The sequence below is a fragment of the Oncorhynchus masou genome, chromosome 5, assembly GCF_036934945.1.
Source record: "Oncorhynchus masou masou isolate Uvic2021 chromosome 5, UVic_Omas_1.1, whole genome shotgun sequence".
Lineage (NCBI taxonomy): Eukaryota > Metazoa > Chordata > Actinopteri > Salmoniformes > Salmonidae > Oncorhynchus > Oncorhynchus masou.
Genome location: NC_088216.1, coordinates 68,991,027 through 69,014,932, shown reverse-complemented (window position 1 = coordinate 69,014,932; position 23,906 = coordinate 68,991,027). Strand labels below are relative to the sequence as shown.

The 23,906-nt window shown below is 43.4% G+C and overlaps 1 protein-coding gene across 4 annotated transcripts in view; it reads right to left on the bottom strand.

The window, feature by feature from the left end:
• Positions 1–2,860: 2,860 nt before the first annotated feature.
• LOC135540143 (FYVE, RhoGEF and PH domain-containing protein 5-like) overlaps positions 2,861–23,906 on the bottom strand; it is a 74,126-nt gene continuing 53,080 nt past the window's right edge. For 2 of the 4 annotated variants that reach the window (XR_010455716.1, XR_010455718.1), the window contains exons 8-22: positions 21,232–21,322; positions 21,009–21,059; positions 20,713–20,771; positions 17,534–17,605; positions 17,265–17,333; positions 15,401–15,484; positions 15,188–15,267; positions 14,962–15,058; positions 14,614–14,751; positions 14,156–14,395; positions 13,902–14,030; positions 13,350–13,504; positions 12,905–13,264; positions 5,055–5,133; positions 2,861–3,373 (exon numbers count right to left, since the gene is read on the bottom strand). Coding sequence is in view for 1 of the 4 variants with exons in the window: in XM_064966562.1 (XP_064822634.1) it covers positions 13,228–13,264; positions 13,350–13,504; positions 13,902–14,030; positions 14,156–14,395; positions 14,614–14,751; positions 14,962–15,058; positions 15,188–15,267; positions 15,401–15,484; positions 17,265–17,333; positions 17,534–17,605; positions 20,713–20,771; positions 21,009–21,059; positions 21,232–21,322 (1,302 nt within the window). In the remaining 3 variants the exon portion in view is untranslated. Of the gene's footprint in view, positions 3,374–5,054; positions 5,134–11,702; positions 13,265–13,349; positions 13,505–13,901; positions 14,031–14,155; positions 14,396–14,613; positions 14,752–14,961; positions 15,059–15,187; positions 15,268–15,400; positions 15,485–17,264; positions 17,334–17,533; positions 17,606–20,712; positions 20,772–21,008; positions 21,060–21,231; positions 21,323–23,906 lie in introns of those variants that run through there. The other 2 variants (XR_010455717.1, XM_064966562.1) reach the window with 2 other exon arrangements.

Here is a 23,906-nt window from a genome sequence, read left to right as displayed (position 1 = left end):
TGAAAGCAAATCCATGTGTCTGTTTTGCTCATTCAGCATCTACTGACTGACTTGGCTGTCTCAGTGGCTGCAGAAAATCCAGAGGTATTGCTGCTGTAAGAAATACAGTATTTAATCAACTTCAGCACTCTGCTTTGGTACATCAAATATTCACATGAAAATGATTGTCTAACCATAAACAAAAATAAAATAGCCACTATTTTACCTCCTGTATCTTCAGCAACTCAGCCCTCCAGTGTTTGTAGGTATTTGTATAACTGGACCACAGCAGGCTGGCGCTTGCATGGAGCTCCTGTGTGCCCTACTAGACAAGTGCAGAGGTCTATCTCCATGGTCACAGTTTCAAATAAAATACAATTTTATCAAATCAAATTTTATTGGCCACATACACATATTTAGCAGATGTTATTGTGGGTGTAGAGAAATGCTTGTGTTTCTAACTCCAACAGTGCAGTAGTATCTAACAATTCACACATCTACAAGTCGAAGAATGGAATTAAGAAATATATAAATATTAGGACGAGCAATGTCGGAGTGGCATTGGCTAAAATAGAGTAGAATAGAATACAGTATATACATATGAAATGAGTAAAGCAGTATGTAAACAAGATTAAAGTGACCTGTGATGCCATATCTATGTACTTGGAGCAGCAGCCTCTAAGGTGCAGGGTTGAGTAACCGGGTGGTAGCCGGCGAGTGATGGCTATTTAACAGTCTAATGGTCTTGAGATAGAAGCTGTTTTTCAGTCTCTCGGTCCCAGCTTTGATGCACCTGTAACACCTTCTGGATGGTAGAGGGGTGAACAGGTCATGGCTCAGGTGGTTGATGTCCTTGATGATCTTTTTGGCCTTCCTGTGCCTTCGGGTGCTGTAGGTGTCCTGGAGGGCAAGCAGTGTGCCCCCGGTGATGCGTTGGGCAGACCGCGCCATCCTCTAGATAGCCATGCGGTTGCGGGTGGTGCAGTTGCCATACCAGGCGGTCATACAGCCTGACAGGATGCTCTCAATTGTGCATCTACAAACTTTTGTGAGTGTTTTAGAGGCCTAGCCAAATACCTTCAGCCTCCTGAAGTTGAAGAGGCGCCGTTGCGCCTTCTTCCCCACACAGACCTAACACGGTCTGTGTGGGTGGACCATTTAAGATAGCAGTTGATGTGTATGCTGATGAACTTGGTGGCACTGTGTTATCCTCAAAGCGGACGAAGAAGGTGTTTAGCTTGTCTGGGAGCAAGACGTCGGTATCCGCAACGTGGCTGGTTTTCCCTTTGTAATCCGTGATTGTCTGTAAACCTTGAAACATACGTCTGAGTCGTTGAATTGCAACTCCACTCTGTCTCTGTACTGACATTTTGCCTGTTTGATTGCCTTATAAACAGTGTAGTTATTCCTTCCATATTTGACCATATTCACAGTCACCTTGCTATGGTTAAATGTGGTGATATGCACTTTCAGTTTTGCGTGTATGCTGCAGTCTTTCTGCGGTTTCTGGTTTGGGTAGGTTTTAATAGTCACAGTGGGAACAACATCCCCTACACACTTCCCTATGAACGCAACGTGTCAGTGTATATGTCAATGTTACTCTTAGTGGCTACCCGGAACATATCCCAGTCCGCGTCCCAGTCCATTTTGAAGCATGGATTCTGATTGGTCACACCAGCGTTGAATAGACCTTAGCACAGGTACTTCTTGTTTGAGTTTCTGCCTTTGGGAAGGGAGGAGCAAAATGGAGTTGTGATCTGATTTAACGAAAGGAGGGCAGGGGAGGGTCTTGTAGGCATCCCAAAAGGGGGATTATCGGTGATCAAGCATTTTAATAGCGCGAGTACTACAGTCAATGTGTTAGTAGAACTTCAGTATCATTTTCCTCAGATTTGCTTTGTTAAAATCCCCAGCTACAATAAATGCAGCCTCAGGATATGTGGTCAACAGTTTGCACAAAGTCCAATGTAGTTCCTTGAGGACCATCGTGGTATCGGCTTGAGGGGGAATATACATGGCTGTGACTATTACCAAAGAATTCTCTTGGGAAGTCTCATGACGTTGGCCTGGGGGGAGGTTTATGACAGTCATAAATACCTCTTCCCCCCCTTTTCCAATCTCTACCCTACTGATGTTACAACACCCCCCTATCCACATCGATGGAACAGTAGTGGAGAGGGTAGTAAGTTTTAAGTTCCTCGGCATACACATCACAGACAAACTGAATTGGTCCACCCACACAGACAGCATCGTGAAGAAGGCGCAGCAGCGCCTCTTCAACCTCAGGAGGCTGAAGAAATTCGGCTTGTCACCAAAAGCACTCACAAACTTCTACAGATGCACAATCGAGAGCATCCTGGCGGGCTGTATCACCGCCTGGTACGGCAACTGCTCCGCCCACAACCGTAAGGCTCTCCAGGGGGTAGTGAGGTCTGCACAACGCATCACCGGGGGCAAACTACCTGCCCTCCAGGACACCTACACCACCCAATGTTACAGGAAGGCCATAAAGATCATCAAGGACAACAACCACCCGAGCCACTGTTCACCCCGCTATAATCCAGAAGGCGAGGTCAGTACAGGTGCATCAAACCTGGGACCGAGACTGAAAAACAGCTTCTATCTCAAGGTCATCAGACTGTCAAACAGCCACCACTAACATTGAGTGGCTGCTGCCAACACACTGACTCAACTCCAGCCACTTTAATAATGGGAATTGATGGGAAATGATGTAAAATATATCACTAGCCACTTTAAACAATGCTACCTAATATAATGTTTACATACCCTACATTATTCATCTCATATGTATATGTATATACTGTACTTTATATCATCTACTGCATCTTTATGTAATACCACTTTAAATAATCAAGGTTTATTTGAAAACACACGGTAATGGGTGGGGGGGGGGGCAGGAAAAGGGGCTGAGCTGGACCCAAGGAAAGAAACAATATGTATTCAAAAACACCCCTAAGCTAGACTACTTTAACAACAGCTAACTAACTAACCAAAAATAAAGTGGGTGGTCCGCCCAGTTCTAACTAGTGTATTTAACAAAGTCTACCTACGGGTAGTGTATGCCCATGGGCGACTTGTCTTGGTTCCCCCTTTTCCCACCAGCAAACAAACACCATAACCAAAAACAATACTCACAGGTGAGGACAAAGTGCCATGGAGGTGCTCAAACAAAAGAGAGGTTAATACACAAAGAGAGAGTGAAACACAGAGACCTACAGACATGGCATTTACAGAGAGATTGAGCTCTAGAGCAAACAACTGACAGGGTTTTTAAACCAAGGGAAAGGAACTGTGATAGGGTAGGAAACAGGAGGAGGTGTGTCTTCTGATTGATGATTGGATTGGTGACTGATTGGGGAGTGATGATTTTCACCTGTGAGGGGAGAAGGAGAGAAAAGAACACAGGATACACACACAGGATACTGGTATCCGTAACACATCACTCATTCATATATCTTTATGTACATATTTTTTTATCCCCCTACACTTGTATAAGACAGTAGTTTTGGAATTGTTAGTTAGATTACTTGTTGGTTATTACTGCATTGTCGGAACTAGAAGCACAAGCATTTCGCTACACTCGCATTAACATCTGCTAACCATGTGTATGTGACAAATAAAATTGGATTTGATTTGATTTTCAAAACCCTTGGTTAATATAGAGATTCTGGGAACATCAGAAGGTGGGGGGAAATTAACTATAATCTGGTAATCCGACCTATTGAACATATGTGGTACTTAATGAATATGATGTCAGTTCAGTTGTCATCTGAGACATTCTCATCAATGATAAGATGACAAAACTCTACAGAGGAAAGTCCACACACACATCAGAGTTATCAGATTCACATGGAATTGTTGTTCAATTTAAATGTTTGAATATGAAATTATTCGTGATGGGATGAAATGTGATTTTAGCTTCTAAAATGTGAGAATTGGGTTTTCATAAGGTTAGTGGCCCGCCCCTGTGAAGAGTCAACTTTTCAGACACACCCTTCTCGCTCCACTATATAAAGCCTTGACGATAATACAACCTCCTGTTCCGAGGATGTGAGGACGACGGTCCGATGTCAGAATGGTTCAGATAATAACTACAGAACGAAGCCAACATCAGCGTGAGCTTTGGTTGCGAATGGTATGAACTTTGAACTCTTATTCACTACAGAAGTGATACCTCCTAGCCGTTGAGTTAGCAACAGCAGCTGCAAACGTAGGTTAGGAAGGAACAGACAGAGTATCCCGTCTATCACACAACAACGTTACTACAACGTATCCAATTGACCACCATAGACATTCTTCAAAGGACTCGGTTTGGCAACACGGCCTTCCATCTACCACCAACCTACCGAAGCGCAGCTCAGAGTGAATATTTATTGCATTTTCCTTTTCCAAATGGGCGGTAATTTAGAATGCACAAGATACTGTATTTACGATAGCACAGCTTCGCCCTTTGGTCCTCAGTCTTCCCGCTCTTTCACTCAAACCCAGCCCTTTTCTTTTGTGTAACCAGCTGTCATATCTGCTCCGTCTGCTAGGGACGTTTTCCTTTATGATGTAATTTGTAATGAAGTTATGATTAATTATGTGTATATGTAATTCTGTGTGATTAGTTAGGTATTTAGTAAATAAATAATTAAACCCAATTTTGTATTGCTGATTCAACTTGTTAGCCAGGTTTCGTGAAGAACCAAGAATTTACAACTTTCAGATGAGACTGAATTAAGGTGATGATTAATATTGACTGCTATTGATGTAAAATATTACTAGGTCTTTAAGAGTTTATTCGGAAGATAACAGCTCTATAAATATTATTTTGTGGTGCCCGGACTAGTTAATTACATTTACATGATTAGCTCAATCAGGTAATATTAATTACGGAGAAATTATTTTATAGAATAGCATGTCATATCACTTAATCCGGCATCGCCAAAGACACGACAGAAGTAATACGGTTGGAATTTAATTGTGAGGTATTCTAGGTCGGGTGAACAAAAGGACTTGGGTTTCTGTACGTTATCACAATCGCACCAGGAGTAGTTAATTATGAAACATACATCACCACCTTTGAGGGCCTTCAACTGTTGAAGGAAGTCCTGAGGAAGAGGTCAGGCTGGTCCTCATCATTACAGATGACTGCAAGGCAGAGAGGAGAGCATTAGGAAAGGCATTTCTAGGGGGCAAACTGCTCCTCTACACGTCCCACCTAGTCCAGGCAGTGTGGAGGTGACTGTGGAGCAAGGAGAGTGGAGTAGACTGTCTTCGAAGTTATAATTTATGCAAGGCAAGAGATGGTTGAGCCCCTGTATCAGCAGCCAAAACACAACCCAGTTGTTGCCGGGTTAGTGTAGTATAACAGTATAATGAGGTGTGATCTATTAGCTTGTGCTTTGTTCAGTCATTTTCTAATGATAAAACCAAGACTTGCTGGTCAGTTTTAGTCTTATATAAATTTACCCAGTCCTTGTTTGGGATATGTTGTTATTTGGGGAAACATTTTCCCTTATTTTGTCAGCAATATGCAATAGTACAAGACATTGTTCAATTACTTTACCCTGTTTACAGGTACAAGAAATTCACAGCCTACTTAGATCAACTGTTCAGTTGTCGAGAGTGTTGAGCACTCCGCTATCGGGAGGGAACGACACATCACTTTGTGGAGGCATAAATGCGGGTCCTTGCTGACATTGCGCCTAGAGGCCTACTATAAGGCACCGATGACAAATGTTGCCCTTGGCCACTGGGAAACGTTCCAGCGCTCATGTTTTCTGTCCCAGGAGAGCAACGTCAACCCATCTGACATCAAACAGGTAAGATGTACTAAATACAGGTTCGCAATATTACAAAAATCCATCATGTGGTCTTTTATTACTTGTTGTATCTTATAGCTTGCATTATAAGTTGTCTATCCTCTCTCTCCTAATGTCTGCCAGATGGGGGAGAAATAATGAAGGCCACCACACCAGGCCAGCAAGATGGCGCCGACAGACATGGCAGCTCTGCTTCTAGCTCTTTCGCAACTTTGCAGTATTTTTTTTGGTGTTATTTCTTACATTATTAGCCCAGAATGTTTTTTATGTTATTACGTACAGCCAGAAATAATCCTTCATTCGTACCACCCAGGCAATTGAACTTATCCTATGCTGCTCCAAGACGCCTCGGAGAAGAAAGATTCGGAGTGGACTTCTAATCCGACTCAGTAGGTGAAGGGTTACAGAGGGGTATAAGTGGGGTGTGAGCAGCTCGTCCTTGATTGCAAGGACAAGGATAAGAGGCACAGCCAGCCCACGACAAAGAACCAAGTGCCTGACCAACACACACACACTGAACTGACCGCTGCCCCACCCTGCCCTGTGCTCAGCCCCTCAGATCTTTCTCTCCCTCTAAAGACCTAAGGTATTTTCCTCTCCAGATCTCAGGTCTGGTCTCAGGCTATTTCAGTCTACTGCTATTTCTAGACAGTAGACAGGGCTCAGGCACCAACAGTGTTGTGTACCTAACCATTTCTTGATCTACAAATACACCTGCATATCAGGGAGAGGGGATACGTGTTTGTTTTAACTTAATTTAAAGTGACTCTTTAACAGTCTATGGTTCGAGAACCACCTGCACAGATATCAGTTTGTTTATTATGACTTTGTCCCACTGACTTTGTTATTATATAGTCCCAGTAACTCTGTCATATCTATTGCAACACTATTGTTTCTGATCAAATATACATTCTTTCTTTGTTTGTCTTAAGTACAGAGGAAATCATTTTCTGATGAGTTTATTTACTGTACTTTTTAACTACATACTGTACATCAACATTTACATTTACAATGCCGAATTATATGCATGTTAGAGGTATAATCCCATAACACTATTGACATAACCCATAAACACAGGTATGAAGAACACATGTATTGGCTAAGTGCAGATATACAGGACATACGCATGACAAGCTGCATTTTGAACAGACTACTGTAAAATGTACTCCGACAAGCCTGACAGGATAGTCAGTTAACATACGATCTCAAAGAAGCAGAATTAGAAAAGAGTGATGTCATCAGCATCTAAAAATAAAAACAAGGCAAATAATGTTTCTCTTGAAAATTGACTGTTAGTGCTAAAACTAATATAGGTATTTTTAGTTTTACCATTTTCTTTGCATCAGTTTTTTTTCATAGACTAATTTTGTATGTGTAATTTATATACAATAATAATGCAATGTAGTCGAGAGTGTTTAGATTATGGTATTAACCTAATTGTTAATGAATTGTACAGTACAGTGCAAAAACAGCATGCCAAAAGGCATCAACATGGCACCTCCACATATTCTTTTGTGATTGCAAGAAGACACAGTGGAATCACATGGATTTAAGGTGATAGGATGTTATGTGTGTTATATAAATGAATAGGACTCTCTTTGCTAAGTTTCGAGCATTTTTTTTTACATCTACCCGGAAGAGATTGGCACTTAAGACATAATTAATTGTAGTGTTGAGGAAGCTCCTCTGAAAAGATAGTTTACCAAGCCACCAATTACTTGACACGGAAAGACGTTAAGCTACACTAAAGATACCCTTAAATATATATATTTCACGAAAGTAACATTACTTTAAAAAAGTAGTTCACTACCAAACTACTTTGTGAAGAAGTATTATATGTAAATGATTAGAAATTGCAAGAAGAGATCACGTCGGGGTCATATGTTAACATAAATAAATACCAAAAAATAAATTCCAGGTGAGAATTACGCAGGTCTGATCCCGAAAAGGAAAGGAAATGATTGCCTACTTCACCCATATTTTCATTTATTTTAGCAAAAAAAGTAGTGTGTAGTTTCAGTAGTTAGTTACACCACTACAATAAAATAAAAGATTGATACAATCTATAAAATATTGTATCATGAAGGAGAGGCAATGCAGGTTCCAATTTCATCAAGTAGAAAGGGAAGAGGTAGAAAGGATGCTGTTGTCTCTTTCGGATGAAAAGTCACCTGGTACAGAGTTACAGCTAACCAAATATCGACCCCAATCTCTCATATTTTTAATAAGTGCTTTATGTATGGGGTGTGCCCAGACGTCTGGAAAGAGTCAAAAGTTATTCCCAAAAAATCTGCATTCACTGGTCCTAATAGTCGTCCTATAAGCTTGCTGCCTGTGTTAAGTAAATTATTGGAAAGAATTATATCTGTACAAGGATGATTTCTCATGTAATGGTATGATAACGGGTTTCCAGCATGCATGCAAAGAAGAGCATTCTACGAGTACAGCCTTAGCACAAATGACAGATGATTGGTTAAAGATTATGGATGATAGGAAGGAAGTAAGTTGGTGCAGTGTTGCTTGATTTCAGTGCTGCTTTTGATGTAATTGATCATGAACTGTTACTAGGACAACTCAAATGTTATGGTTTTAAGGATGCAGCTCTATCCTGGATGGTATCTATCCTGGAGAAATCAAAAAGTGTTCTTTAATGGTAGCTTTTCAAATATTAAAGATATACATTGTGGTGTTCCTCAAGGAAGCTGCCTAGTCCCACTACTCTACTCTATCTTTACTAATGATTTGCCTTCAGTAATGAACAAATCAAGAGTGGTCATGTATGCTGATGACTTTACAATGTATAGTGCAGCATCAGAATGTAATGAGCTAACAGATGTACTGAGCAGTGAACTAAGAATGGTGTCTGAGTGGGTTGACATGAACAAATTAGTGTTGAACATTTCTAAAACTAAATGTATTGTGTTTGGTTCAAGATATATGCTTGCTGATGACCCTCAATTGACTTTGTCGATGAATAGAATACATGTAGTGAAATAAACAACAACCACTAAGTGTCATGTTGGACGCAGCTTTATCATGGTCAGAACACATAGATAATATTGTTATTAAGATGGGTAAGGGAATTGCTGTTAGAAGAAAATGTTCAGAGTATGTAACAGCTAGCACTCTGAATCAGGTGATTCAATCCCTAGTCCTATCACACTTAGGGTACTGTCTGGTTATATGGTCAATCCCTGGTCCTATCAGACTTAGAGCACTGTCCGGTTATATGGTCAATCCCTAGTCCTATCACACTTAGGGTACTGTCCGGTTATATGGTCAATCCCTGGTCCTATCAGACTTAGAACACTGTCCGGTTATATGGTCAATCCCTGGTCCTATCAGACTTAGAACACTGTCCGGTTATATGGTCAATCCCTGGTCTTATCACACTTAGAGTAATGTCCAGTTATATGGTCAATCCCTGGTCCTATCAGACTTAGAACACTGTCCAGTTATATGGTCAATCCCTGGTCCTATCAGACTTAGAACACTGTCCAGTTATATGGTCAATCCCTAGTCCTATCACACTTAGGGTACTGTCCGGTTATATGGTCAATCCCTGGTCCTATCAGACTTAGAACACTGTCCAGTTATATGGTCAATCCCTGGTCTTATCACACTTAGAGTAATGTCCGGTTATATGGTCAATCCCTGGTCTTATCACACTTAGAGTACTGTCCAGTTATATGGTCACCTGCCGCAAAGAAAGATATAAAATGCTCCAAATGGCTCAAAACAGGGCTGGTAGATTACCTCTTCATTGCTCTAAACAGGGCTGGTAGATTAGCTCTTCATTGCTCTAAACAGGGCTGGTAGATTACCTCTTCATTGCTCTAAACAGGGCTGGTAGATTACCTCTTCATTGCTCTAAACAGGGCTGGTAGATTACCTCTTCATTGCTCTAAACAGGGCTGGTAGATTACCTCTTCATTGCTCTAAACAGGGCTGGTAGATTACCTCTTCATTGCTCTAAACAGGGCTGGTAGATTACCTCTTCATTGCTCTAAACAGGTCTGGTAGATTAGCTCTTCATTGCTCTAAACAGGGCTGGTAGATTACCTCTTCATTGCTCTAAACAGGTCTGGTAGATTAGCTCTTCATTGCTCTAAACAGGGCTGGTAGATTAGCTCTTCATTGCTCTAAACAGGGCTGGTAGATTAGCTCTTCATTGCTCTAAACAGGGCTGGTAGATTAGCTCTTCATTGCTCTAAACAGGGCTGCCAGATTAGCTCTTCATTGCCCTAAACAGGGCTGGTAGATTACCTCTTCATTGCTCTAAACAGGGCTGGTAGATTACCTCTTCATTGCTCTAAACAGGGCTGGTAGATTACCTCTTCATTGCTCTAAACAGGGCGGCCAGATTAGCTCTTCATTGCTCTAAACAGGGCTGGTAGATTACCTCTTCATTGCTCTAAACAGGGCTGGTAGATTAGCTCTTCATTGCTCTAAACAGGGCTGGTAGGTTAGCTCTTCATTGCTCTAAACAGGGCTGGTAGATTAGCTCTTCATTGCTCTAAACAGGGCTGGTAGATTAGCCCTTCATTGCTCTAAACAGGGCTGGTAGATTAGCTCTTCATTGCTCTAAACAGGGCTGGTAGATTACCTCTTCATTGCTCTAAACAGGGCTGCCAGATTAGCTCTTCATTGCCCTAAACAGGGCTGGTAGATTACCTCTTCATTGCTTTAAACAGGGCTGGTAGATTACCTCTTCATTGCTCTAAACAGGGCTGGTAGATTACCTCTTCATTGCTCTAAACAGGGCTGCCAGATTAGCTCTTCATTGCTCTAAACAGGGCTGGTAGATTAGCTCTTCATTGCTCTAAACAGGGCTGGTAGATTAGCCCTTCATTGCTCTAAACAGGGCTGGTAGATTAGCTCTTCATTGCTCTAAACAGGGCTGGTAGATTACCTCTTCATTGCTCTAAACAGGGCTGCCAGATTAGCTCTTCATTGCCCTAAACAGGGCTGGTAGATTACCTCTTCATTGCTTTAAACAGGGCTGGTAGATTACCTCTTCATTGCTCTAAACAGGGCTGGTAGATTACCTCTTCATTGCTCTAAACAGGGCTGCCAGGGCTGCCAGATTAGCTCTTCATTGCTCTAAACAGGGCTGGTAGATTAGCTCTTCATTGCTCTAAACAGGGCTGGTAGATTAGCCCTTCATTGCAAACAGGGCTGGTAGATTAGCTCTTCATTGCTCTAAACAGGGCTGGTAGATTACCTCTTCATTGCTCTAAACAGGGCTGCCAGATTAGCTCTTCATTGCCCTAAACAGGGCTGGTAGATTACCTCTTCATTGCTTTAAACAGGGCTGGTAGATTACCTCTTCATTGCTCTAAACAGGGCTGGTAGATTACCTCTTCATTGCTCTAAACAGGGCTGGTAGATTAGCTCTTCATTGCTCTAAACAGGGCTGGTAGATTAGCTCTTCATTGCTCTAAACAGGGCTGGTAGATTAGCTCTTCATTGCTCTAAACAGGGCTGGTAGATTAGCTCTTCATTGCTCTAAACAGGGCTGGTAGATTAGCTCTTCATTGCTCTAAACAGGGCTGGTAGATTACCTCTTCATTGCTCTAAACAGGGCTGGTAGATTACCTCTTCATTGCTCTAAACAGGGCTTCCAGATTAGCTCTTCATTGCTCTAAACAGGGCTGGTAGATTACCTCTTCATTGCTCTAAACAGGGCTGGTAGATTACCTCTTCATTGCTCTAAACAGGGCTGGATTACCTCTTCATTGCTCTAAACAGGGCTTCCAGATTAGCTCTTCATTGCTCTAAACAGGGCTGGTAGATTACCTCTTCATTGCTCTAAACAGGGCTGGTAGATTACCTCTTCATTGCTCTAAACAGGGCTGGTAGATTACCTCTTCATTGCTCTAAACAGGGCTGGTAGATTACCTCTTTATTGCTCTAAACAGGGCTGGTAGATTACCTCTTCATTGCTCTAAACAGGGCTGCCAGATTAGCTCTTCATTGCTCTAAACAGGGCTGGTAGATTACCTCTTCATTGCTCTAAACAGGGCTGGTAGATTATGTGATAGACTATATGACTGGACAGGAAATAGAAAAAATCTAATGTGATAGACCATATGACTGGACAGGAAATAGAAAACATCTGTGATAGACCATATGACTGGACAGGAAATAGAAAACATCTAATGTGATAGACCATATGACTGGACAGGAAATAGAAAACATCTAATGTGATAGACCATACGACTGGACAGGAAATAGAAAACATCTAATGTGATAGACCATATGACTGGACAGGAAATAGAAAACATCAACTGAATGTTAAATCTGTTTTCTGTCAGGTATTTTAATTAGTTCAACTACCACCAAGTTTAAATGACTAGTTAAACTACATGCAGTTCACTACTCCCCAAAACGGATGAATTATAATGTGAATGAATGATAATAAGGATAATAACGGCACGGCAGGCACATTCTTTCAGCCATAACACACTGCATTCAAGTGGAGACTATTGGCCCATAAAAATGTAGTCACCCTTTTAAAAATGTTTAAAAACTATACATTCATCTATGAAATATACTTCAAAATGATGTTTTGTTGAATAATACTAATACTGTCTGTAACATTTGACATTCTGTCATTGTTATTACAGGTGTAAACCTACGGTGTAAAATAAGTATGTTTACATAGAGTACAGAAAATACATTGGGCATGATGTAACATCATGTCATAACATTTCTGTTATGTATTTACAAATCATTATTATATCTCACTTCAAAATATGGGAATTGAATATTACACTATATATTCCAAATATGACATGACTATTATATGTTCTCATACAATACATAAGCTGTTCATATTAACTTGGTATTGTTTAAACAGCATCAAAAAGCCTATGATATCAAAAACAAAACCCATAGAAAGTTGTTCTATGTACATACACATCCATGGTAGAAAAGGAGTGTCAGAAAGGAAAGATAAGTCTCTGAATGTACATGGCACTGGAGACTGTTAATGGAAAAAGTTGTAAAAACACATTGTCTATGAGCTTTTAGACACAGGAGCGGAATTTGTGGCATGTTGTGGCATGCAGTATACTCATCTGAGAGGTTTTCACCTTAGAGACTCCCAAGCAGTAACCTCACACTTGGATGTTTGCCCCACACAGAGTCTGCATGATCTTCTTTCTGCCTGTAGATGGCAGCCATGTCAAAGATGCTCTTGCACAGCACAGAGACTTGTATTCTTCCAGAGTGAGAATTGGTCCAGTGCATTAAGGGATGGATTATAAGAATGATATTCAATGTCCTTCAAGAGAAGATACGTTTTCATAGATATTCCATTTAGGCATTGTGAGGGACAGCTGTAAACCAGGACAGGGAGCGTAGGTAGGTAGGTAGGTGATGCACAGCAGGGTCCGTCTGTGCAGACAGGCAGATGTTATAACACTGTGGCCTCCTCCATGGCATTGACCCACCTGTGAAACACAAGTGAACTACATGAACACCATGGACCTGTGTGTGTGTGTGTGTGTGTGTGTGTGTGTGTGTATTTATCCTGACCTGCGGGCAGTGTGCTGGTCATCTGCTCTAAAGGTGTAGTATAGAGTCTTCTTGTGGTAGAGCTGAAACACGTTGAATCTCTCCTCACCCTCTGGCCTCTCTGTCAGCTTCACTGTGAAACCCTGCAGGGGCAGACTCTCACATGCCACCTTGTCCTGTGTTGAGCGATAGACAGAGAGAGAGAGAGACAAAGAGAGAGAGGGAGGGAGAGACGGACAGAGAGAGAGAGAGGGACATTCATAAGGGACAAGTCACATATTCAGCTGTATATACCAATGATATTTGTAAAACATTCTGAGAAGCATGGAAACTAACTGCTAAATTGTATTCACAAGTTCAGTTGTTAATGATACTGCTTGTTCAAAATGGTAGCTACAAAGCTTGATACAAAAACACACAATAAACAGTACAAAAAAAGAAAGAGAAAGAGAGCACAGAGAGACTATGTAGAAGCTTTTAAGTATAGTATAGGCACAATGTGAGTATATTAAGGGTGTGTGTGTGTGTATGTGTCTCTGTTTGGGGCTGGTGTGGGAGACTGTGCCCCCTCACCTCACGTGCTGTGAAGGTGTAGAGCACCTTGTCTTTGAGGATGAACCACAGCCTCTTCCACTTCCTCTTGCTCTTCTTACGCCGTTGCAGGTTGCCACTCATGGCAGAGTCCTCAGCCCTCAATGCCACCTGTAACAAAGGCTCACAGGTCAACGCCAGGAAGTTAGCAGGGTCTACCATAGCTGCCTGCATCAGTGCAGAACGTCATGACTACAAAGATAGGTCAAAGGTCAAATGTGATGAATATTGCAGACCTGGTTGAGAGGGGAGGTGCTCTTCCTGCTTCTCCACAGGCTTGGGGGCTGTAGACTCTGGAACACAGCTGAGAGGGGCCGACTGGCCCGGTGGGTGCAGGGGCTGGAGTTACCACACGCCCCTGAGATACTGACACCTATCTTCCTGAGCTCAGCGTAGCAGTGGTCACACACTTTGGCCATTCTGTCTTTGAGGTACTTCAGAGGATACCTGTTCCTGGAGCAGGCACGACACACAACCTGGGTTTGGATAGAGAGAGAGAACAGGTATGAGAGTGGAGAGAGAGGGGTGATCCGGGGAGTGTTAAAGCATAGGTAGAGAGTGACTTTCTGGCAGGATAATGTAAAACAGTGGGTTGGGCTGGGGTCAGGATGTTGTCCTGTAACAGCAGTGTGAGTGAGGGGTCCTAAAGCAGCAGTAGGAGTGAGGGACGCCTACAGTAAGGTGTGTGTCTCACCTTCCCACAGGCGTTGCAGTGGTGGCGTCTCAGGGTCAAGCTGAAGTCAGAGGTACAGTTCATACACATCATCACATGAGACACGGGCACCAGCACTGGAGCTGCCTCCCCTAGGGCCATCCACAGCTTCTCACGTCCCTGCATGGAGAAACGACATTACCACAATGTTACCACATTCTCACAACAACGTCACCGCAATGGTACAACAACATTACCTCAATGTTACGACAGCGCTACGACAATGTTACAATCACATAAAAACATTGTTACGATAACATTAGCCTTATTTGCATAAGTGAGTTTCAATGGTATGTCCTGTACTGAGTCATTCAAGGGTGAACTCATTACCTCACTGCAGGGGCCACCAAAAGTACACAGGCCTGCAGCATGGTCTGCTATGGCCCGACTCAGTGTGTGGAACCAGTCGTCCCTCTCTCCACAGGAGCTAGGGACACAGAAACAGATATGTGTTGAGGCTGTACACATAATTATACATATGTACATAAATACTGTATCTAACCAATGGACAAGCCTTGTACAAAGCCCCAGACAGGTGTCCTCTGCTTTGACTCACCTGGCTGACAAGGTGATGGTGACGTCAGACACCTCGATCCTCAGGGCATTGAGCACGTTGTCTATGACAGGTATACTGACCTGGGAGAACAGGACACACAGCACAGCATAGCACATTCAGCACACAGTGAGCACACACACAAGACACGACAGAGCCAGAGGTCAGGGGTGAAGGGTCAGGGAAGGTTATCTCTGTAGGAGGGGGAGGACTCACCTTCATCCCAGACAGATAGAGAGTGTTCTTCAGCCTGTATTTACCATCTTGCTGAGGGTAGGTGTACAGCATCACGTCATTCATCTAGTGGAGACAGAAGCAGATGGTTACAATCATAGCTTATTGTTTGCATGGAAAGCCTGACTGCCAGCCTGAAATGTATATCTCATTTAACTATCTGACTAGTGTAACTCTGATGCCACAGGGGGGCACTATAAGCTTTTGCAATTCATGAAGAATCTCCTGAGTCGCACAGAAACAGCTTTGGATTTCCATATTATTACACGTTTACCCCTCAAAGCAGACATTCCCATGTAAACACACAACAAAGGCTACATGATAAAAAGTCACCAATGTTTATTTGCTCATCACACCCAATATACTGTAATCCTCAGAACTTCAGCCTGTTATGTTAAAGGGCCTTATTTAGTGTGGGACAAAAGTGGTGACATCATTGGTCACACATAATGTTTGCTCTAAACCTGTGTGGCCCATAAGGCAGCATCCAGGAATCGTCTTCCCAGCTGCTCTGAGAGCATGCCTGATCTGGATGGAGGTTCTGGAACCAGCCACCACAACAACAACACAAGCTCAGCAGGGACAAAACAGGATGTGACCCTACAGTCCTGACTGTGACCTCTAGTGGTGCTCACACTGCAGGCCTATGCCACCCTGTCTCAGGCTCACACACTCACTCTCAGTAGCAAACTCACCACATACAGATTGCTCAAAATGAACCCAGGCAAGAGATGTGTACCAACCAACTCCATTTTGACCATGCATTAGATGCCCAACTACAACACATTCACTTTCCCAACACGTTTCTCTTCCTCTCTTCTGTTTCAAGTAGAAGAGAGGAAGACAGTGTGACAGTACCTCTCTCTTCTCCATCCTCCCCTAATCCCTTCCTTCACTCATGGCTCTCTCCTCTCTAAGACTCCCCTCTGGTTACCATGACAGTGCCTTGATGGTTGTTGAGCGCTGTTCCTCAGTTTCACTAAGTGAGTGATGGCTTTCATCCTCTCTGTTTGGACTTTCCTTAAAGGCCCATATATTATACCTGCTGCCCCTTTCCAGCCATCTACTCCAGAGGAGCTACCCAGTTACTCACACACACATCAGTCTCTCAACCATCACTCATAAACAACCCAGTTTAGAGAGACACATGGAGAGAGAGACATGAAGACACTAGGAAAGTGAAGAAGCAGAGAAAGAAAATAGCTCCTCAATGGGCCTTTCTCCCTCTCATCTCCCATCTCTCTGATTCCTATTCTCTCTTTCTTGAATTGTTCAGATGATTTGTGTTAAAAGTGTTATTGTCTATACTACTGTGTGTGGATTTGTGTGAGTGTGTGTGTTTGACTGCTGAAGAAACAACTGAATTTCACAATATATTAATGTCACATTAATAATTCATACACTTTTCTTCTGGCCCATCTACTTCCTTAAGACTGTGTTTTTATGTCTCCCCCCCATCCAACAGAGTGTCTGGCCTTCACAGCCCTGTCAGTCCCCTCTCTGCACAGGAAGCCAGCATCCAGTAACCCACACCAAACATCCTGTGAGTAAGCAGGGCCCTCGAAAACAAGCCCTGAGAGAGGGAGGTCCCTGGCTGGGTGTGGGGGGGCCCTGTAGCCTTGTCCTCCTGCCTCCCAATACATTCTGCCTCTCTAGGCCTCCCCGCTTTGCAACTCTCTGCCTCGCCATGTCTCCCTCTATATCTGATTGCCTCGACCAGCCTGGACGACACCCCACCCTTCTTTGATCAGAATAACCACCATGTGTGAAACTGAAATATCAGATAGTGAAAGTTATAGTTCTAATGATACAAGGAGAGCATAGTAGTTAGACAGGTAGTAGTTACCAGAAACAGGTGTCTGGGCTGTCTGCTTTTCCTCGACACTTTCCTTAGTGTGCCTTCCTTCACAAACACCTGCAAACACACAGAGAAACAGAGACGATGTTAGCAAGAGGGGCTGCCTATACTGTAGTATCACTGGGCTTATAGTTCCTGTGTGGGAATCCTAGTAGGCCACAGTCTGAGATTGCTATTATTCACTGTTTATGTTATGTTTGTGGAACAGAGTAACACTGTCCAGAGATGGAGAGGAGAGAGAGGCAGACTGATCTCACCCTTCCTGGCTTGAGTAGATCTCTCTTGCCTCTGACACTGTACTCAATGTGGACCAGCCGCAGCAAGTTCTCCTGTGTGTCAGAGAGAAAGGGCGAGAGAGAGACAAAGATAGGAGAGTGAGAGAACGAGGGATTTTCCTGTGAGAGATGGAGAAAGAAATAAACTCTCCTTGTCTGTTTGTGAATGAGAAGGAGGGCGGCGGAAAGGGATGTGCTGCTGGAAGCTGAAGGGGGTGGAGCAGATAGAGGGATCCTAAAGGGAGTGGAGCAGATAGAGGGATCTTGAATGGAGTGGAACAGATAGAGGGATCCTGAAGGGAGTGGAGCAGATAGAGGGATCCTGAAGGGGGTGGAGCAGATAGAGGGATCCTAAAGGGAGTGGAGCAGATAGAGGGATCCTAAAGGGAGGGGAGCAGATAGAGGGATCCTGAAGGGAGTGGAGCAGATAGAGGGATCCTGAAGGGAGTGGCGCAGATAGAGGGATCCTAAAGGGAGTGGAGCAGATAGAGGGATCCTGAAGGGAGTGGAGCAGATAGAGGGATCCTGAAGGGAGTGGAGCAGATAGAGGGATCCTGAAGGGAGTGGAGCAGATAGAGGGATCCTAAAGGGAGTGGAGCAGATAGAGGGATCCTAAAGGGAGGGGAGCAGATAGAGGGATCCTAAAGGGAGTGGAGCAGATAGAGGGATCCTGAAGGGAGTGGAGCAGATAGAGGGATCCTGAAGGGAGTGGAGCAGATAGAGGGATCCTGAAGGGAGTGGAGCAGATAGAGGGATCCTGAAGGGAGTGGAGCAGATAGAGGGATCCTGAAGGGAGTGGAGCAGATAGAGGGATCCTGAAGGGAGTGGAGCAGATAGAGGGATCCTGAAGGGAGTGGAGCAGATAGAGGGATCCTGAAGGGAGTGGAGCGGATAGAGGGATCCTAAAGGGAGTGGAGCAGATAGAGGGATCCTGAAGGGGGTGGAGCAGATAGAGGGATCCTGAAGGGAGTGGAGCAGATAGAGGGATCCTGAAGGGGGTGGAGCAGATAGAGGGATCCTGAAGGGAGTGGAGCAGATAGAGGGATCCTAAAGGGAGTGGAGCAGATAGAGGGATCCTGAAGGGAGTGGAGCAGATAGAGGGATCCTAAAGGGAGTGGAGCAGATAGAGGGATCCTGAAGGGAGTGGAGCAGATAGAGGGATCCTGAAGGGAGTGGAGCAGATAGAGGGATCCTGAAGGGAGTGGAGCAGATAGAGGGATCCTGAAGGGAGTGGAGCAGATAGAGGGATCCTGAAGGGAGTGGAGCAGATAGAGGGATCCTGAAGGGAGTGGAGCAGATAGAGGGATCCTGAAGGGAGTGGAGCGGATAGAGGGATCCTAAAGGGAGTGGAGCAGATAGAGGGATCCTGAAGGGAGTGGAGCAGATAGAGGGATCCTGAAGGGAGTGGAGCTGATAGAGGGATCCTGAAGGGAGTGGAGCAGATAGAGGGATCCTGAAGGGAGTGGAGCAGATAGAGGGATCCTAAAGAGAGTGGAGCAGATAGAGGGATCCTAAAGGGAGTGGAGCAGATAGAGGGATCCTGAAGGGAGTGGAGCGGATAGAGGGATCCTAAAGGGAGTGGAGCAGATAGAGGGATCCTAAAGGGAGTGGAGCGGATAGAGGGATCCTAAAGGGAGTGGAGCAGATAGAGGGATCCTAAAGGGAGTGGAGCAGATAGAGGGATCCTGAAGGGGGTGGAGCAGATAGAGGGATCCTGTGTGTGTGACGGGGAGTGGAAGGAGATAGTGAAGAGGGTTTGTGGAGGGAGTCAGTGTGTGTTTGAGTAAAAGAGGGAGAGATAAAGAGAAAAGGGGAAAAAAGAGAGATATGAGAAACGGGAGAAATGGTAAGGATTATGTGAGAGACGGGAGGGATAGTAAGGATTATGGGAGAGATGGTAAGGATTATGTGAGAGACGGGAGGGATGGTAAGGATTATGGGAGAGATGGTAAGGATTATGTGAGGGACGGGAGGGATGGTAAGGATTATGGGAAAGATGGTAAGGATTATGGGAAAGATGGTAAGGATTATGTGAGAGACGGGAGGGATGGTAAGGATTATGGGAGAGATGGTAAGGATTATGGGAGAGATGGTAAGGATTATGTGAGAGACGGGAGGGATGGTAAGGATTATGGGAAAATTGGTAAGGATTATGTGAGAGACGGGAGGGATAGTAAGGATTATGGGAGAAATGGTAAGGATTATGGGAGAGATGGTAAGGATTATGTGAGAGACGGGAGGGATGGTAAGGATTATGTGAGAGACGTGAGAGATGGTAAGGATTATGTGAGAGACGGGAGAGATGGTAAGGATTATTTGAGAGACGGGAGAGATGGTAAGGATTATGTGAGAGACGGGAGAGATGGTAAGGATTATTTGAGAGACGGAGAGATGGTAAGGATTATGTGAGAGATAGGTGAGATGGTAAGGATTATGTGAGAGACGGGAGGGATGGTAAGGATTATGGGAGAGATGGTAAGGATTATGTGAAGACGGGAGAGATGGTAAGGATTATGTGAGAGACGAGAGAGATGGTAAGGATTGTGTGAGAGACGGGAGAGATGGTAAGGATTATGTGAGAGACAGGAGAGATGGTAAGGATTATGTGAGAGACAGGAGAGATGGTAAGGATTATGTGAGAGACGGGAGAAATGGTAAGGATTATGTGAGAGACAGGAGAGATAGTAAGGATTATGTGAGAGACAGGAGAGATGGTAAGGATTATGTTAGAGACAGGAGAGATGGTAAGGATTATGTGAGAGACAGGAGAGATAGTAAGGATTATGTGAGAGACGGGAGAGATGATCTGTTTCAGGATGATCTATGTGAGGGTGTTTGTGTGTTTCAAAATATACGTCATGTCTTCTCCCACACTGTACCCTTTGTTACGATGCACCTGGGATCTTTTGATGACATCATCTTTCCTCACCCTCTCATTAATCAATAGGCAACAGAGCCCAGTGAAAGTAAAGAGACAGGCGTCTCCAAGATCATTGACGTGGGTTCACTCACAATAGTGTTGTCATCCAGAATGAAGAAGGATTTACACAGGGAAAACCTGAAATCTGAGCTGTCATGTATACCGCTAGCAAACACTTGAATGAACAAATGCACACAGTAGTCTGAAATAAATACAGAAACACCCATACACACTGACATACCCCTTGCTTTAGATTGTCATTAGCCTGGTCTGCCACCTCTGACACGATTACTAAGGCAGCTGAAGCAGAGAATGGAGAGAGAAACAGAATGGGTTAATGCACATCAATATGCTGGGAGTATACACAGCTTTGTTTGTCCCGGAACAACTATCCTCTGATATTATATCTAACAGCCTGTGTGTGTGTGTGTGTGTGTGTGTGTGTGTGTGTGTGTGTGTGTGTGTGTGTGTGTTGACTGCTGAAGAAACAACTGAATTGTTAAAGTATATTGGAGAGTCTACAGAGTAAGACTATACCTTGTGTATCCTCATATTCTTTAGAATCAGGGGAAAGGTTGTTTAAGTAATCTAGAAAAAAATGATGGCACAGACAAATTAGTCAAAAACATAAACTGGTTAATAAGGTTTAGAATGCCACATACTGAAACACTATTCAAGGTGGAGAGCCATGATAGGGTATGCACATGAAAATTAGTATTACAATATTGCAATAGTACATCATGAGGTGAGTATAGGGTACCTGTGAGCAGCATGCGGTACTGGAGGACTCTCACAATGACCTGTAGCAGCTGATGCCGCAGTGGGAACTGAGGTCCATCTGGGCCCTGCTTCTGAACACATAAACACATTGTCAGGTTAATACATGCTTGCATTCTCAACTGTGGAACATACACACACACACAGAGACATAAACACACAACCTCACACAAGCACATAGATAATACAATGCACACACTACTCTGCCTAAGTGACCTTGGGTTCAAATGTCATAGATGAAAAAGGGAATGCTTATATAACCTTGCTAGAACGTTTGACCACCAACCTGACCTCTGAACCGACCCTATTCTTCTGCCCTATGGAATTATTTAAGGGGAGAAAGATTGTTTTTAAATCCATCAGGGGATAATTGTGTCTGACAGATCTGCATTCCCAGTCCCAGAGGTCTATAATACAGAGGACCCAGAGCAGTGCTCTCCTAGAAAAAAGGGTCCCAAAATGATTATTCGGTTGTCCCCATAGCAGAACCCTTTTTGGTTCTAGGTACAAAGAACCCTTTAAGTTCCAGGTAGAACTCCTTTGGGTTCCACATAGAATCCTATGTGTAAAGGGTTCTACCTGGAAACCAAAAAGGGTTCTTCAAAGGGTTATTGTATGGGATCAGCCGAATAACCTTTTTAGGTTCTAGATAGCACCTTTTTTCTAAGAGTGTGGGAGCAGGTACACACATCAGCACTGACTGAGGATCCTCCTAATCCAATAGAGCCCCGTTCCGCATTGGAGAGGGAGAGAGAACACCCCACGGGACTGAGACAACCATCCCTTAATTTACACTGGGTGACTGTGGAACACACACATGCATGCAAGACTCACGCATACCTATGCACACACATGCACCGGGTTGGTGAGATAATATTGCTTACCCTGTAAAAGGGAGAATTAGGAGCCAACACACACCTTTGGCTTCATTATCAGAGATGGAGCCTTGAAGAGGCAGAGCAACAATTTGGAAGCAGGATTCTAGTGTCAACCCCCCCCCCTCTAAATCAACTAAATTATCCTTCTCTCTGTTTCACTCTCCCTCTCTTTTATTCCACTCCCTCTCTCTCTAAAGGCCCTTTCCAGGATTATCTCTATCAACATAGCAGCCTGCTTAGGAGACTGATGGTCTGGATTTGGTAGGGCTCCAGTCCTCTCTGTCATAATAACCAACAGAGGACATGGGAATCAGATTATATCCCAGAGAAATAGAACTGGAGTCAATGTAAGCAACCTAATCTATGATCCTTTAACTGTTAGCTCTGAGGGTATTGTCAGCAATAATCATATGCCCATATAATTGAATGTCACTGTTTGCACTGAAACTGTCTGCCTTTAGGAAGAAGCCCACTGTGAGCAGCCCATTGGCTTAAATGTCACTGACATGTCTACCTCGGATCAGCCTCTCAGAATAGCACCAAAAACAAGCAAGCGACCCATAACCCATATTAACATATGTAGCGTGAGGAACAAGTTTCATGAAATTGACAACTTACTGACATCAGAAAATATTCATATTCTGGCCATCTCTGAAACACATTTCGACCATTCCTTTGATGATGCAGTAGTATCTATACATGCACATGGTTATAGAGCATACAGGAAAGATGTACATGGAAACGGAGGAGGTGTTGCAACAGTGTTATGTCCAGTGTCAGATTCCTGGTAGGCTGAGAGAGGATCTCATGTCAGATGATATAGAAGTGATATGGCTACAGGTTGATCTGCCTCACCTAAAGCCTGGTCTCATAGGAAGTTGTTATAGACCACTGAGTGCTAAAAGTCAGTATTTGGACTATATGTGTGAAATGCTAGATAATGTATGTGATATCAACAGAGAGATATATTTTCTGGATGCCCTAAATATTGACTGGTTGTCATCAAGCTGTCCACTAAAAAATAAGCATTAAGCTATAACTGATGCCTGCAATCTGGTTCAGGTTATCAGTCAACCTACCAGGGTATTTCCAAACAGAACAGGAGCTAAATCATCCACATGTATTGATCACATCTTTACTAATGCTGCAGAAATCTGCTCTAAAGCATTATCCAAATCCATCAGATGTGGGGATCCTAATATAATATCTAGAAAAAACAACGTTCCAAAGACCTGACCTAAAATTGTGCATAAGTGATCATACAAGAGGATTTGCAATAATACCTATGTTGAATGTTTGTTGAGCTGATGTGTTTAATGAGGAACAACCTGACGCAGCACTTGAAGCATTAATGTAACTGCTTCTTCTGGTTACTGATGGGCATGCACCGATTAAGAAACAGACTGTTAGAATTTAAAAACACCCATGGATAGAGTCATTGAAAAACTGTATGGCTGAGAGGGATGAGGCAAAGGGAATAGCAAATAATTCTGGCATCACAGCAGACTGGCAAACATACAGTAAATTGAAAAATCACATAACTAAACTAAACAAAAAGAAGAAGAAACTATACTATGGACCAAAGATAAATTATATAAAGAATGACAGTAAAAAGCTCTGGATTACTTTAAATGAATTTCTAGGCAAAAAAGGTAAATCTGCTCCATCCTTCATTGAGGCAGATTGCTTGTTCCTCACAAAACCCTTTGCCAACCACTTTAATCACTTTTTTGTTTTCAAGACATGGAAAACAACAAAACGCTGAGCCTTCATATTCATG